At 54.9% G+C, this 13,069-nt stretch overlaps 6 protein-coding genes across 6 annotated transcripts; 2 read left to right on the plus strand and 4 right to left on the minus strand.

Annotated features, from left to right (window-relative positions):
- Positions 1-463: 463 nt before the first annotated feature.
- PG994_008650 (uncharacterized protein) lies at positions 464-1,771 on the minus strand (the record flags this gene model as incomplete). The annotated part of the gene is made up of 4 exons (XM_066860059.1): positions 464-850; positions 988-1,210; positions 1,300-1,574; positions 1,637-1,771. 4 exons carry the CDS (start codon positions 1,769-1,771, stop codon positions 464-466), a joined length of 1,020 nt encoding a protein of 339 aa, XP_066713648.1.
- A 674-nt stretch (positions 1,772-2,445) lies between these two features.
- Positions 2,446-4,586, minus strand: PG994_008651 (cellobiose dehydrogenase; the record flags this gene model as incomplete). The annotated part of the gene is made up of 8 exons (XM_066860060.1): positions 2,446-2,715; positions 2,801-3,033; positions 3,115-3,208; positions 3,253-3,302; positions 3,357-3,423; positions 3,454-3,638; positions 3,717-4,356; positions 4,383-4,586. Coding segments are annotated over 8 exons (1,743 nt in total), but the record flags the coding sequence as incomplete, so codon positions are not given.
- Positions 4,587-6,382: 1,796 nt separating this feature from the next.
- PG994_008652 (uncharacterized protein) lies at positions 6,383-7,355 on the plus strand (the record flags this gene model as incomplete). Its single annotated transcript, XM_066860061.1, has 2 exons — positions 6,383-6,508; positions 6,579-7,355. The coding sequence occupies 2 exons, from the start codon at positions 6,383-6,385 to the stop codon at positions 7,353-7,355; spliced, it is 903 nt and encodes a 300-aa protein (XP_066713650.1).
- An 861-nt stretch (positions 7,356-8,216) lies between these two features.
- PG994_008653 (uncharacterized protein) lies at positions 8,217-8,579 on the minus strand (the record flags this gene model as incomplete). The annotated part of the gene is made up of 1 exon (XM_066860062.1): positions 8,217-8,579. The coding sequence occupies one exon, from the start codon at positions 8,577-8,579 to the stop codon at positions 8,217-8,219; it is 363 nt and encodes a 120-aa protein (XP_066713651.1).
- An 808-nt stretch (positions 8,580-9,387) lies between these two features.
- On the plus strand, positions 9,388-9,720 carry PG994_008654 (uncharacterized protein; the record flags this gene model as incomplete). Its single annotated transcript, XM_066860063.1, has 1 exon — positions 9,388-9,720. One exon carries the CDS (start codon positions 9,388-9,390, stop codon positions 9,718-9,720), a length of 333 nt encoding a protein of 110 aa, XP_066713652.1.
- A 258-nt stretch (positions 9,721-9,978) lies between these two features.
- Positions 9,979-12,518, minus strand: PG994_008655 (uncharacterized protein; the record flags this gene model as incomplete). The annotated part of the gene is made up of 5 exons (XM_066860064.1): positions 9,979-11,012; positions 11,074-11,339; positions 11,372-11,889; positions 11,910-12,138; positions 12,403-12,518. The coding sequence occupies 5 exons, from the start codon at positions 12,516-12,518 to the stop codon at positions 9,979-9,981; spliced, it is 2,163 nt and encodes a 720-aa protein (XP_066713653.1).
- Positions 12,519-13,069: the final 551 nt, after the last annotated feature.

A 13,069-nucleotide genomic window follows, 5' to 3' on the forward strand; every position in this document is an offset into this window, starting at 1 on the left:
CCGACTGCTGTGCCGCTCGCTGCTACTGCTCTGCTTAAGCCCGACTCGGAGCCGACTCGCCGACCATCAGATTTCAGCCCCCGCACTCCTGGAAGGAACTGGCAACAGCTTGAAATGAAATACGACAAACGCTGTACGGATGCAACGCCCGAGAAAAGAGAAGAAGAAGACAATACTTCAAATAGTAATGATGCATCATTGGCACATGTCATGCTTTCCAGGGGATTCCTCAGTGTCTCTCTATGGCTTCCTGCATTGAATTCGACCTTCCGAGTCGTGGAACGAGTGTGAACATGATGACGTTTGTGCATCTATTTAGGGGTTACACAAGAGGTCTGCCAATCGGGTTTCAACCATATTTGCACTTCAAGCTAGATCAAGTTTCTCTCTCTCTTCATTTCGTCACTTCGTCACATGGACTGGTTATCAACGCAAGCCGTCAAACTCGCAAAGTCCCAACGCTTCAATTCGGGAACGCCGCCTCCGCCAGGCAGCCCTTCTTGTACGGATAGACCTTTTTGAAGTGCTCCGCGATCTCGGACCGCGTCGCGACCCAGACCCCTTCTTTACCGGCGATGTACTCGGCGAACTGCTGGAGGGCGGCGAAGCGGCCCGGGCGGCCGACGATGCGACAGTGCAAACCGATCGTCATCATCTTGGCCGTACCCTCTGTCTGACCCTCCTCGTACAGCACGTCGAAGGCGTTCTTGAGGTGCGTGAAGAACCCTTGCGGGTCCCGGAACCCGGACCCGGCCACGTGGAACTTGAAGTCGTTGCAGTCGTACGAGTAGGGGACCATGAGGCAGCCCTTGGGGTTGGGGCTGTCGCGCTCGTGGGCGAGGTCTATCCACTGCATTTCGAGGTGAGGATTAATGAGGTAGGTGGGTAGGAGTGGTTGTTCTTCTGGCAGTCATGATGGTATCGATGGAGGTCAACACGGGACACAGGACGAGAAGAAGAGGAAAGAAGGGACAAGAAAGAACCTACGTAGGGCACGTCGTCGGCATAGGTGTCGCTCATCCACTCGAGCGTCTCGCCCATCTCCTCGTAGACCTGCGGCACCAACGTCCGCGAGTGCGGGCTGTTCCGGCCATAGTACCAACCCCGGGGCGCGTAGCCCGTCAGGGCCTTGAGCGACGCGATGCCCTTCCGGATGTACTCCTTCTCCTTCTCGATGGGCATGCCGTGGTACTCGATCCACCGATATGCACTATATGCGGTCGTTTATATTAGTAACCTCCCTCTCTCTCTTTCTCGTCGCCACAAGGGGAAAGAAAGAAGAAGAAAAAAACGGCTCACTGAGATGCGACGTCATGCCCCTCCTCGACGCACCGCGTCGCGACCTCGGGCTGCTCCTCGACGGCCTGCGCGACCGCGTACAGGGTGAACTTCATGCGCAGCCGGTTGAACAGGCGGAACAGGCGCCAGAACCCGGCCCGGCTGCCATACTCGTACTCGGACTCGGCGTTGTAGTTGCGCTCGTTGACGCGGTACTGGCCCGGCTGCTCCTTGAGCATGGGCTCACTCATGCCGTCGCCGTGCAGGACGCTCCGTTCCGCGCCCTTTTTGGAATGCTCAAGTCAGTAGGGAAAAGAGAGGGAAGGAGGGAAGGAGGGAAGGAGGGAAGGAAGATTACCTCTTCATAGTTGATCACGAAGGAGACGGCGATCTTGGCGTTGTTGGGCCATTGGAGAGGCAGTCCCTTTTCGCCGTAGCCCTTGAAGTCGCGGGGGTAGCTGTAGTCCGGGTGGGGGTGGTACGCTTCTGGCATCGTAAGATCGTGATATTGCTCTCAGATGTGTAGTCTTAAGATTCCGCAGTCACGATGGCCAGGTTGCAAGAGAAACGCTTTCGTAGGCAAATGTGATGTGCGATACTCTACCATGATGGCTGGCCATCTTAGACCGAACCCCAACGGGATCATGGACTTTATAACCGGAATCGCGTCAATATCACCGATTGGGATACTCCGCGTTATCGTGCAGCTGCCTCCGTCGATTGCCGCACCAAGACATCTATCTGCCCTCTGTGGGGGTTGGAGCAATATGAAGCGATATCTCAGAACATGGACACACTGTGTCGGAGGTCACCGGTGAATGATTAGCAGGAGCCTTATATCTAAGATCAATCTAGACATGTTTTGCTTTGGGGAAGGATTCACACGTGTTGGAGACATCGCCTTGTTCGTCATGTTCGGATCCTCAAAGCCGCATCTTTCGGATGTGCTCCGATGCTGTGTCCCCCCACTCATTGAGCCAACAATCGCCGCTTCAAAGACCGAGCAATCAAGTATATCACACACAGTTCCATTCTCCAAGTGTACAATGATACTCATACGTGAAATTGGATCCATCGTTTCGTGTAAGTACACAACCCCCGCATTCCTATCAACATCGGCGGCGTGCGCGATGCATGCAGTACACACTTGGAGACACAACCCCTTCCTCACTTCTTTGAGATGATGGTCTTGGGGAAAGGCAACTTCATAATTTTCTGCGCCGCGTGCTCCGAAGCCGCCACGATCATGGCCGAGGGATTGCCCGTCATCATGCCCGGGAAGATGGACGCGTCCACCACGAACAGGTTGACCGTTCCGTACACCTTGGTGTTGGCATCCACCACCGCCGTCCCGCTGGGCTGCCGGCCGTCATCGAGGCCGATCTTGGCCGACCCGAGCCAGTGGTTGGAGCCGCGCGAGTCCGGTGTGGCGGGGATCTTTTCGGTGTTGGTCATGCCGTGTTAGCGGGTCGCAGAGTAGGAGAATTGATTATTTTCAGGTAGAGAGTAAGCTTCCACTTACCGAGTTGACGTAGTGCGTCGCCGTCTCGTTCGGAGCAGGACGGACCCAAGTCAGGTTTGCGATCGACTTGAAGTAGCCCTGCACTTTCTCGAGGCCGGCAATGACGGCCGCTTTATCCGCGTCGTTGTGCAAGTAGGGTGCGGTCGTAGCCTGCATCCTGAGCAGTTTGTTGATGATCAAGCGGCCTCGCGACTGCGCTCCCGTACCGAGGTATTGAGTGATAGTCATGGATGCTGTTCAGTCGTACGAGTAAAGGTCAGTCAAGTCGTCCGCCCGTGCATTGACTGGCATTGCACTCTTTCATGTTCACTCACTGTTCTTTGCCCCTTCCACGCGTGACTGCCAGTGCAGATGGCGGTCGATGCCGTCGGTACCGTGAATGATTTCCCAGAACTGCGTGGACATGAGCTTGTCTACTACAAAAGAAGGGTCCCAGGCGAGGTTTCACTCACAATTGGCCCAAGATTGGGCGCGGCCTGGGTCAAGATCCCAGTCCGGTTTTCTTTGGGATGTCAGCTAAAACTCCGAACATCGCCTGCTTTCTTTCAGGTCTCACCTAGATACTGTGCTTTGTCGTCTGCGATTGGCTTATCCCAAGCGGCGTAAAAGTCGTAGAACACGACCTCGGGTGGGCAATCTCAATATCAGTCTACATCATTCGTCAGAAAGCGGCGGCAAGCATGAGTCGTAGTAGGACTAGGACATGGGACATTTACTCCAACATGGTCATCTAGGTTGTATCCGACGGGCAGGTTGATCCACTGGTCCGATGCAATCATGGTGATCCCATCTGTCGAGTTCTTTACTGTGTTCAATTGATCCGTCGGGCCAATGCCGCCTGTTCGATCGTGTTAGAAACGTTCTATTTTGGATAGAGTAGGCAAGTGCAGCAGCATCCTTCCTCGGGGTCTCTTACTCCTGAACAAGACCTTTGCGGATCCGTAAGTGCCAGCCGACACGATCACACGCCCTGTCTGGTTTGTCACCTTAATCGTGCCTACGTTGGCAGAAGGGCCTCCGCATTCAATCTGCACCCCGGTGATGTAGTCCCCGATCCGCGTTACACGGCGCACAGTAGTGTTCATCCACAGCGTGAACTCCTTCCGGCGACTCGCGCTGACCAGGTACGTAGCCAGGGGTCCGCCGCGTTCGGCGTGCTCGAACATGTTGGAAGCGTGGCCGAAGGTCCAGTTCTTGCGGTCAGGGTGGTCATTGGGCACGACGGAGGTCCAGCCGTTGGCCGTCAGCCCCTTGCTTAGCACGTCGAAGCCCTGCTGCAGGTACAGTTTCCCATCCAGGCTCGGCACCGTGGTGCCGGGGATACGCGCAAACACCTTGTCGGTGGCGCCAGCAAGGTCGGACGACTTCCATCCCGCTGGCCACGCATAGTCCCAGTCCGCTGGGTGTGGCCTCCACCAGAGGCCCGAGTTGACGGCCGTGCCGCCGCCAAGCAGGCACCCGCTCATGTAGGGGAAGTCGTCACAGGTGATGCCGGTGGGGTCATGCCAGATCTGGTTGCTAAGCCCGGGCACATCGAAGCGTGTCAGGTTCGTGCCCTCCAGCCAGGGGGCTTTCATGGTACCACCCAGAGGCCAGTTGACGGCGGACCCTTCTCAAGCATGAGGACGGTATGGCCTGCTTCGGTAAGACGGTCGGCCATCGGCATGGCCCCTGCTCCGGAGCCGATGATGATGTAGTCGTAAGTCTCCTTCCATGCCGTCGAGTTTGAGCACACATCGGCAGGATGGGTGAAGGCGACATCAGCCAAGACCGCCCACGGGTGGGATACTACATAGAGTCAGCAGGCGAGGATAGCATGTAAGCGGGACTGAAGGAAGTCCATCGTACAGAGCACCGCGGCACTGATAAGCCTATGGAATGACACGATATCCATGGCGAGCTCCGGGTTCAGATATTGTCAAAGTACGTATTGTAAGGTCACCTTGGGGCTTTCATGAAAGTCAATCGCATGAGACTGTGGATAAGTCACACTCACCATACCCAGATCTCATCCGACATATGAATAACAGTCGGGCCAGGAGCGGCGATATTTTTATACCCTACCTTGGCAGCAGCATCTCAATTCCAAGGCCTCAGATGCAGTATATATTACCTCGGGGCTCGCCAAGCTTGATCCAGGATGCCTGCAGCAAGGGCTGTATGCAGTCCACCACATGCCACGACGGAGATGAGTTGTGATTAGTTGAAAGGGGTGCATACTGAGGCGTCAGGTAACATGCAATGCACTGGCTTCATATACTTTTAATCTGGGTCGACCCAATCAACAGGGAACGGACGCATCCGCATCCCCGGACCCAGTGGCTCCTCACTTATTAGCCGACATGCCCAAGAATCTGGGGTGCAGCAAAGGCACGGCTGATCCAGAGGGTCGGCTTGCGATGTCCGGCAGAAGTGCCGACGAAGCACTCGATCTGCTCATATTGCAATGGGCTACGGCGGGTATACCGGCGACCAAGGCTCTTCCAAGCTGTAATACCCTTGCCACACATTGTCATGAGGACATGGCTGCGCCCGTCCCTTGTGGCGAGATGGTCATAGGTGATGTAATCTGAGTTGAGAACTCCCAGAACTGAGGAAATGAAATGTCCATGACACATTTATTAGTTAATTCAACATGATATGATACGAGCAGGAAATCTGTCGTGCGTGTCGCTCAATTGACGGGCAAAGAGCTCCGTCGGTCGGATAAGGAAAATTAATGTGCGACGAAACAAGCAAAGCATGTCGGTATCATGCATTGTCCAATTCCCCAGGTGACTTGTGTGTTTGTATGGCAATGTAAAAGGCGGTAATCCAGAATCATGGTTTCTTATTGCAGCTTTTCAAGACATCTGCCAGCATGCTGACGGCTGCTCTTCACTTGTTGCTTGGTGATTTCCAGCAATCGAGCGATGCATGTGACGACGTGGTTGGTTAATGAGAAGGAGATATGGGCCCAATTGCAATTATTCCTGGTGTCAGTGATGACGAGATGGATGACAGATGGAGTGGTCCCTAAAAAAAGAAATCCAAGGCGGAACGGGTGTCAGGTACTAAGCCTTAATTATTAGGGGACATCCCGCTTAGCCCCGGTAGGCCCGCAAGCCCGCCAACAAGAGGTGAGCCCCTCAAAAAAAGATAGGACAGCAGAGCGTGCTAACCTAAGCAGCCCGGTTGATCTTCAGAATCTTCCAATTGTCCCTCGGAGGCCCACTGTTTCATTCACCGACTTTGATCACTCTGTCTGAGACACGTTAAACTGAACTTCAGACAGGGGACACATTCCAAACCATGAGCCGCTTTCGAGTTTCTGTTTCGACTGAAGAAAAGAGTAAAGGGGAAAAGGTTGGCAGCTTCTAAAACATCGATTATTCCCAGACTTGTGCGCCAAACACACGCTCCGATTCGTTCGTTAATTTACGTTTTATCCGATCCCTCCCACATCTGATCGCCGGACCAAGAGAGAGCCTTGTCATTCTTTGGCCCCCGGAAAAAAAGCTTGTGGTCACTGACGGCGTCGCATCCGTACTAGCGGGTCGTGTCATCCATCCCTACCTAGACTGTCGCTCTCTCCAATTGAAAATGAGCATGACCGTGACGTTGAGCGAGCTAGACGTGCTTGCCGAGTTCGATCGGCGCGTCGTCAAGGGCGTCATCTTCTACGACAATGAACCCGACATCCAGGTCCAGGAAGTCGATGGGTACAAGGTGGGTGACTATTTTTGTGGCGGAGATCCGAACCGTGAAGTGAACTCTTGGCGCTGATACCCCCCTTCAGTTCGAATTCGCCGTGACGCAGGCCATAAGTAAAAAGCCCTACATCAAGGGCAACGATGACGAGCCCACCAAGGCCTGCCACGCGCGCCGGCCGTCGCGGCCGGGCTACTTCCCCGGCTCCGATATCGACGTGTCGGGCTACGAGATGGCCGACGTGAGCGACACGCACTGCGTCGCCTTCAACAAGTTCTGCATGTACCGGCCGCATTTGTTGTTGCTGACCAAGGACGGCTACCGCCGCCAGTACGACCCGCTGGCGCTCGACGACGTGCAGGCCGCGCGCCAGCTGCTCGAGTCCCTGGGCTGGCACCACTTCATGTTCTACAACTGTGGCAAGGACGGCGGCTGCTCGCGCCTGCACAAGCACATGCAGCTGGCCCCGCTGTGCCGGAACCGCCTCAAGCCCTGGCCCGAGGAGGAGTCGGGGAGAATAGCGGCTGGCGACGCGGCCGTGAGGACGCCGTACCAGTACATCCTGCGGCGGTTTGAGAACGATCTGGGACCCAAGCAGATCACCGACCTGTACGGCCAGATGATGGTGGAAGCGCGGAGGATCTTGCGGATCGACCAGAACTCGTCCGAGCACGTCCCGCACAACGTCGCCTTGGGCCGGAACTGGATATTGGTGATCCCGCGGCGGAAGGCGGGCTTTAACGGTGCTTACGCCAACACCCTGGGCTTGTTGGGCATGGTCTCGGTGGCCAACGAGGCAGAGCTGCGGTGCTGGCTCGACCAGGGCGCCGTCGAGGTTCTGAAACAACTGGGCGTGCCCAGATAGACTCAGTTGGGTGCTAGACAAGGAAAAGGAAGAGGATGCGCGTTTTTCATGTAGATCAATTGCTATGTATGTACTTACTTTGGCGGGTGTTGTTGGCTCATGATATCCCATAGACAAGAATGTTTAATAGATCTGGTTCTTCATGGCTGTATGGCAATTTCGAGGCGAATTGCGACTTTCTCGAGATGTCGATTGTTAATGTCTCACTTTAGCTAGGGAGTTGCGAATGGATCGGCAGATCAATCGGCACGGCAGTTGATGGGGGGGGACGTAAATGAGTATTTAGCTGAGCTAGGAATGTGTCAAATGAAGGGTTCATCATCGCTATGATGGCCATGGCGTATATAGATGCTGGTCACGATCGGGAATCGTGATGAATTGGATGGGCGAACCAATACCGCCTAATCAGTTTCAGGGGAAGTGGTCGAGCGAGAGCCGCTACCCACCATGCTCCGCCGCCATGGAGTGCTCACGATCCTACTCTTCAGTCTTCCGGGCACCTTCGCAGCCTCATGCTATCCTGATGCCTGTTTAAAAAGCATGTATCCAGTTGTTCACAAGTGGTCATTCATGAAATCTGATCTTTTCACTTCAGGCGTCAATTGCGGAGAGAGCTGTGTTGCCGATTGTGCCCGGCATATGGCGGTCACATTCACGCCTCCAGTAGTATAAGTAAGGTCTATACCGTATATCCAACGTAGGACCCAATTCTGACTGATATTGACTGCCTTGATACAGGTCTATCACCAGTACCGTGACCATCAACTCCCAACACACTGTAATTACTTCTTCAGACGGTTCACAAAGGACCACAGCGAACGCTGTGCCCGATTGCGAGGAGAAGGTAGCCGGCTTTCCGTACTAGGCTGCAGTCTGCGACTCCAGGGAACGGTTCAGGAGTGCGTGTTCCTGCATTCGAGCTTCTGCCACGACAGCCACAGCGGAAGCGCCCACTTCTACCGTAACCGAGACCATTGTGCTGTCATCATCATTCGCACTCGGTTCTTCCTGGGGTCCCCCACCGGCTGTCCCCACAAGCACGAACAGCAACAACATCATCTCCTCCACGGAGACGGCCTCTTCAACCAGTCTGACAAGCAGTGTTTTTTCTACGATACCGCTCTCGACGACACCATCCGACAGGCCAAGCACTGTCGCTGCCCAAACCACGGCGTCCACGACGACTGACAACGTGCCCGTGCTGCTGAGCGTCGTACCCGGCATACCTGGACCACCGAGCAATAAGACGAGAAGTTTCCAAGGAAGAAGTAGACGGACTAAGAGACAAGATGATGCGATCGGAGGATTCATCATTGTCGGGGGCACCGTCGAGACATGCAGTGACGGTACTCCTTTCAACATCACCACTCAGGGGCAGCTGACCAGCGATAGCCGGACCGTCAACACAGGCATCGATGACATTTTCATCCCGTTGGCGCCAAGTGAGTAAGAAGTTGGCGACATCTCCCCGGCCATCGTGGTCCTTTATTCAGTCCTCCATTGACAGAACACGGCGTTTGTTGGCGGCGAGGCGGGGTTCTGCCAGGTCAGGTCTACGTTACTTTCGCCGAGCCAGGCACATGCCCCCCCGGTTGCCAGCCGATGTCGATCATAGTCTACAAGGGTATGTAGTTCCATTTACGTTTGTCTCGTGTGTCCTTTGCTGAGCTGGGCTAACACTACTCCGGCAGCTCGACAGTGTCGCAATGGGGTAATTGTTTCGGATGAGCCCGGAGATGACCGATCCTTGACGTCTTCATCTTCTTCAACAGATTCTAAAGTAACATCGACAGTGGGCTCTGGGACGGGGCAGATCAGTAGTCTCGCAAGTACCGCATCCAATGACAGCAAGACTACCTCTATGGCCCCTCAGAGTAGTACATCCTCTGCAATTGACCCTGGGCAATCGATTGCGACAACAATTTTGACGGAATCTACTACTGTTGAATTGATTTTTATCCAATATATAGCTTCCACGCAGATTTCAGACGTGATGCCTACCGCATCAACCAGTCGTGTCCTCTCCACAGCCATGCAGTCCTCTGCCGGATACCAGACTGCCTGGAGCAATGTCAAGCAACCCTACACCGACTACTACAGGCAAGTCTCTTGTACCTTCATCCTCGTCTACAGCGAGATGCGATGCGCGGCGCCAGACGGCAGCAGCGCTACCGATCCCGCAACGGGCAATCTGATCCCCGGGGCCGCCATCGAGTGCATGGCGATGGCGGGGGACAACGGGCGGCACTGCAGTGGCGTGGGGTTTGGGCTCAATGATCAACTGGCGATGGTTAGCGATGACTTTCCACTCACCAGTTACCAATTCAGGATGGGATATGATGATACCTGCAACCCAGCCAGCTAACCAGATAGATGCATGCGGCGTGTGGTATCTGTAGGTGTAGGCGTGAGGGCCCTTACTTAGGGGGGAGCAGCGAGGTGGGTAGTGCGTAACGCGTAACTGTCAAAAGGGGCTTGGGGTGTATGTATATTCTCGTGGTGGAGCTGCTGGAGTGTATGAATCATGGTGGCAGTGATTTAATATGCGTAACAATTGCAGAAAGTGGTATCTCATCAAGCATCGATACATCGTAAAAGTCCTTCGCAGTATCCAACCCTCCAATCATCGATTGAGAGGCTGATCGACACCTGCGTTCCCGCCGCCCAGGCTGTTCAGAATAGCCCCGCCGTAGTCGTTGTTGTCGTAGAAGAAGTTCTGGTCCAGGCCCAGCTCGTCGAACAAGTTGTTGGCCAGCATATTGCTATCGTACATCCAGGCCTCGGTGTGGATCAGGCCAGGGGTGTGAGGCTGCTGCGGCCATGCTCCCGCACCGACACCAGCACCAGCATTATTACTACTGCCCATCTCAACCCCCTCCATAGCTGCACTCCCATCCACCGTAGCCGCAGCAAATAGAGGTCCTCGAGGTGCCGAGCCAAGTTCTTCTTCCCTACCTCGCCCTTCCTCTCCCTCCACTTCCTCGTCGGACGCCGACCCGTCCCGGTCGTGCCTTCGCGTCAGGAGCCCTTCCATGCCCATAGTGGCAACGATCTCGGCCCAGCGTTCGAGTTTGAGGCGGGTGATACCGATCTTCTTGGCCGCGAGGTCCCATATGTTGTTATCCACGCCAACCCCCTGGGTCTCGCCTAGAGCGCTCCGAGCCTCCTCGAGACGGGCGACGAGCGCGCGCAGAATCCCGACGATGTCCAAGTGCAACTCTGGTTGCGCCAAGATGTGCGACTTGATAGTCAACGCGGCGGCAGGGACACCGGGGCGATCCACGTCCTCCCTGTCAATCATCTCGCTTAGGTCGCGACGATCTTGCGGCGACGGCTGCTGCGGCGGATTGGGAGGCCCCGCGGTAGGTGGATCCATGCTGGAGAGTTTGAACCAGCGGGAGAGCAGCATGACAGCGTTTATGAGCTGCCCGCAGAGCGGCATGGTGAGATAGAAGTACTCGGAAACGTCAATGGATAGCCAGCACTCAAACCAAGCTTTGAGGGCGGCGTTGGACCGATAGAGGAAATCCAGAGTGGAGGGAGCTCCGATGGACAACGACGTCAGCGATTTGGAGAGGTCTTCCAGTACGGTAGCGTCCATCTTGGGCGGCTCCCAGAGGCGTAGGGTCGCAGTACATATATGGACGGATAGTACCCCTGCATGTCTCGTATTAGCGTATGGTTTCCATACAGTACTCAAATGCATGATATGACTCACGGTTGCTCCCCACGTGCCGCGGAACCTGGGCTTTGAACTTGTCCAGTTCTGCCTGGAAAGCACCCAGGTATGCGCTGGTGGGAGCCCTTGGAATAGCGGGCAGCTCGATATCATCCTCGCCTTTGTTGTGTAGGCATGATATCTTATCCGAAAGGCGCTGGATGCGCATCAGTTGCACAAGGAGTGAATCGGTTTCGTACTCATTGGCCGCCTCCAGCTCCTTTACGCATCGCTCGATATAGCCGGTATACTTGCTTTGCTCGACCCTCTGATAAGACAGAGCGATGCACGAATTGACGTACCAGGCGCCACACAGGGCCCTCCTCTCTCGTCATTGGTTCTCGCTTTGGGCTGCTCTGGGTTGAGCACGAGCAGTCTCGTACGTTCGTGCAGCCCAGGCGGCCTATTGATGCCCAGGTCGGAGCACAAGCTCGTCGCCAGGTGGGAGAGGTTGCTCATCTGGCTGTGCATCATGCAATGATAGTGGTACCACCCGAGGACAAGGAGGATAGCTTGGAGCATCTCGAGCGATCTCTCGGAGCGCACCAGCATGTAGTCGGCGATGTGCTTCATGATGCGGAAGCTCTGCGCTCTCATGGACTTCAAGTGGCGAACCGAGGCCACCATGCGGATTACCATGAAGAGGAAGGGCTTGGTGGCTTTGAGCTCGCGGGCTGAAATGCCCGGAGGCAAAACCACGAAGGGGTAGCTCTGGCTGAGTTTGGTCACAAAGATGGATAGCAAGACATCATCGTCCTCGACGCTCTCGACGCTCTCGCCGACAGGGGCACGACATATGCAGCGCGGCGGGGCATACTGGTTGTAGTAGGAGGGACTGTTTGATAGGTCTCACTGAGGTCGGTGCCGGCCGGGGTAAAGCCGGAGCTGGGTGCGACGGTCGCTCTTTGGGGTTCTGAGGGCCGGGGAAAGGTCTCGGAAGGGATGCAGTGGGGATCATCAGCAGGGTTAGGGGGGTTCTTGAAGGAGGCGGGCACTTCGCCGGCATTGGTGGCCCGGAGGATCTCAACCAGGCTATTGAGTCTTTCTTCCAATTGGGCGGTTCTCCTGGGAACACGACTTGGGTAAGAATGGAGATTGTTCGGTTGCGAGGGTCTTGTCCCTCCACTGGACTGGACTTTGCACTTACGAGGGTTTGCTCTGCCTTTTTTTTTCTGGGGCGATGAACCTGGTCAACACAGTCCTTCTCTAGTCGTTCACACCTACGACCAAGATCAGTACAAGCTTACAGAGCTATCCAAGAGTCTAGCTAGTATGTGAGGTATAGGAAAATCAGAGTGGTGATTGATTCTTCCTCTCTCTCTCTCTTACCTGTCGCACTTGGATCCTGGCCTGTCATTTGAACGCAAACATTTGGCCTTGGCAGTTGCACACGGAGAGCAGGCAGCGCCCCACTTTGCGACTGCCGCGCTTTTGGGCCTGTCCATATTGGACGCTGGGCGCTGGACGCTGGGCCACCGCCTTACTAACCCAGTATTAGGTAAGGAGCCTTAGGTACGGCAAGATGCGCCCTCAAGACCTCAATCCGGGTAATGGGACGATGGTGGAAACAGTCAATAGGTGGTGTAGAGGAAGGGACGGGGAATACATCTGACGTCCGTTTCTTGTCAGAGAGGGACTGCAGGATAGCTCAAATCCTTCGAAGGGCTTTGGGCTGGATGCAGGAGGTCATCGGACTTTTGCAAATTCTCCGTTGCTGACGCCAGACTTGCGACAAAAGTAAACGCCTAACAGATTGGCATACGATGGGCCCACCTACCAGAACTCCTTTCAGCTCCTAGGGACTTGATATTTATGGATTTAGTAAGCTGTTGACAAGAGTGATTAATTGGACGCTTCGATTTGTTGAGGACTATTACTATGATGGTGTAAGTGAATGGAATACTCCCATTTCCAGCAGCGAGTTCTTGGCGAAAACACACGATACTCTAGCAGTGCTTTTCCTAGGTAGCGTAGAATATAGGTGTGGGAATTGATC

The sequence above is a fragment of the Apiospora phragmitis genome, assembly GCF_038363925.1.
Source record: "Apiospora phragmitis strain CBS 135458 chromosome Unknown utg000008l:1.0-3514335.0:1.0-3519231.0, whole genome shotgun sequence".
NCBI lineage: Eukaryota > Fungi > Ascomycota > Sordariomycetes > Amphisphaeriales > Apiosporaceae > Apiospora > Apiospora phragmitis.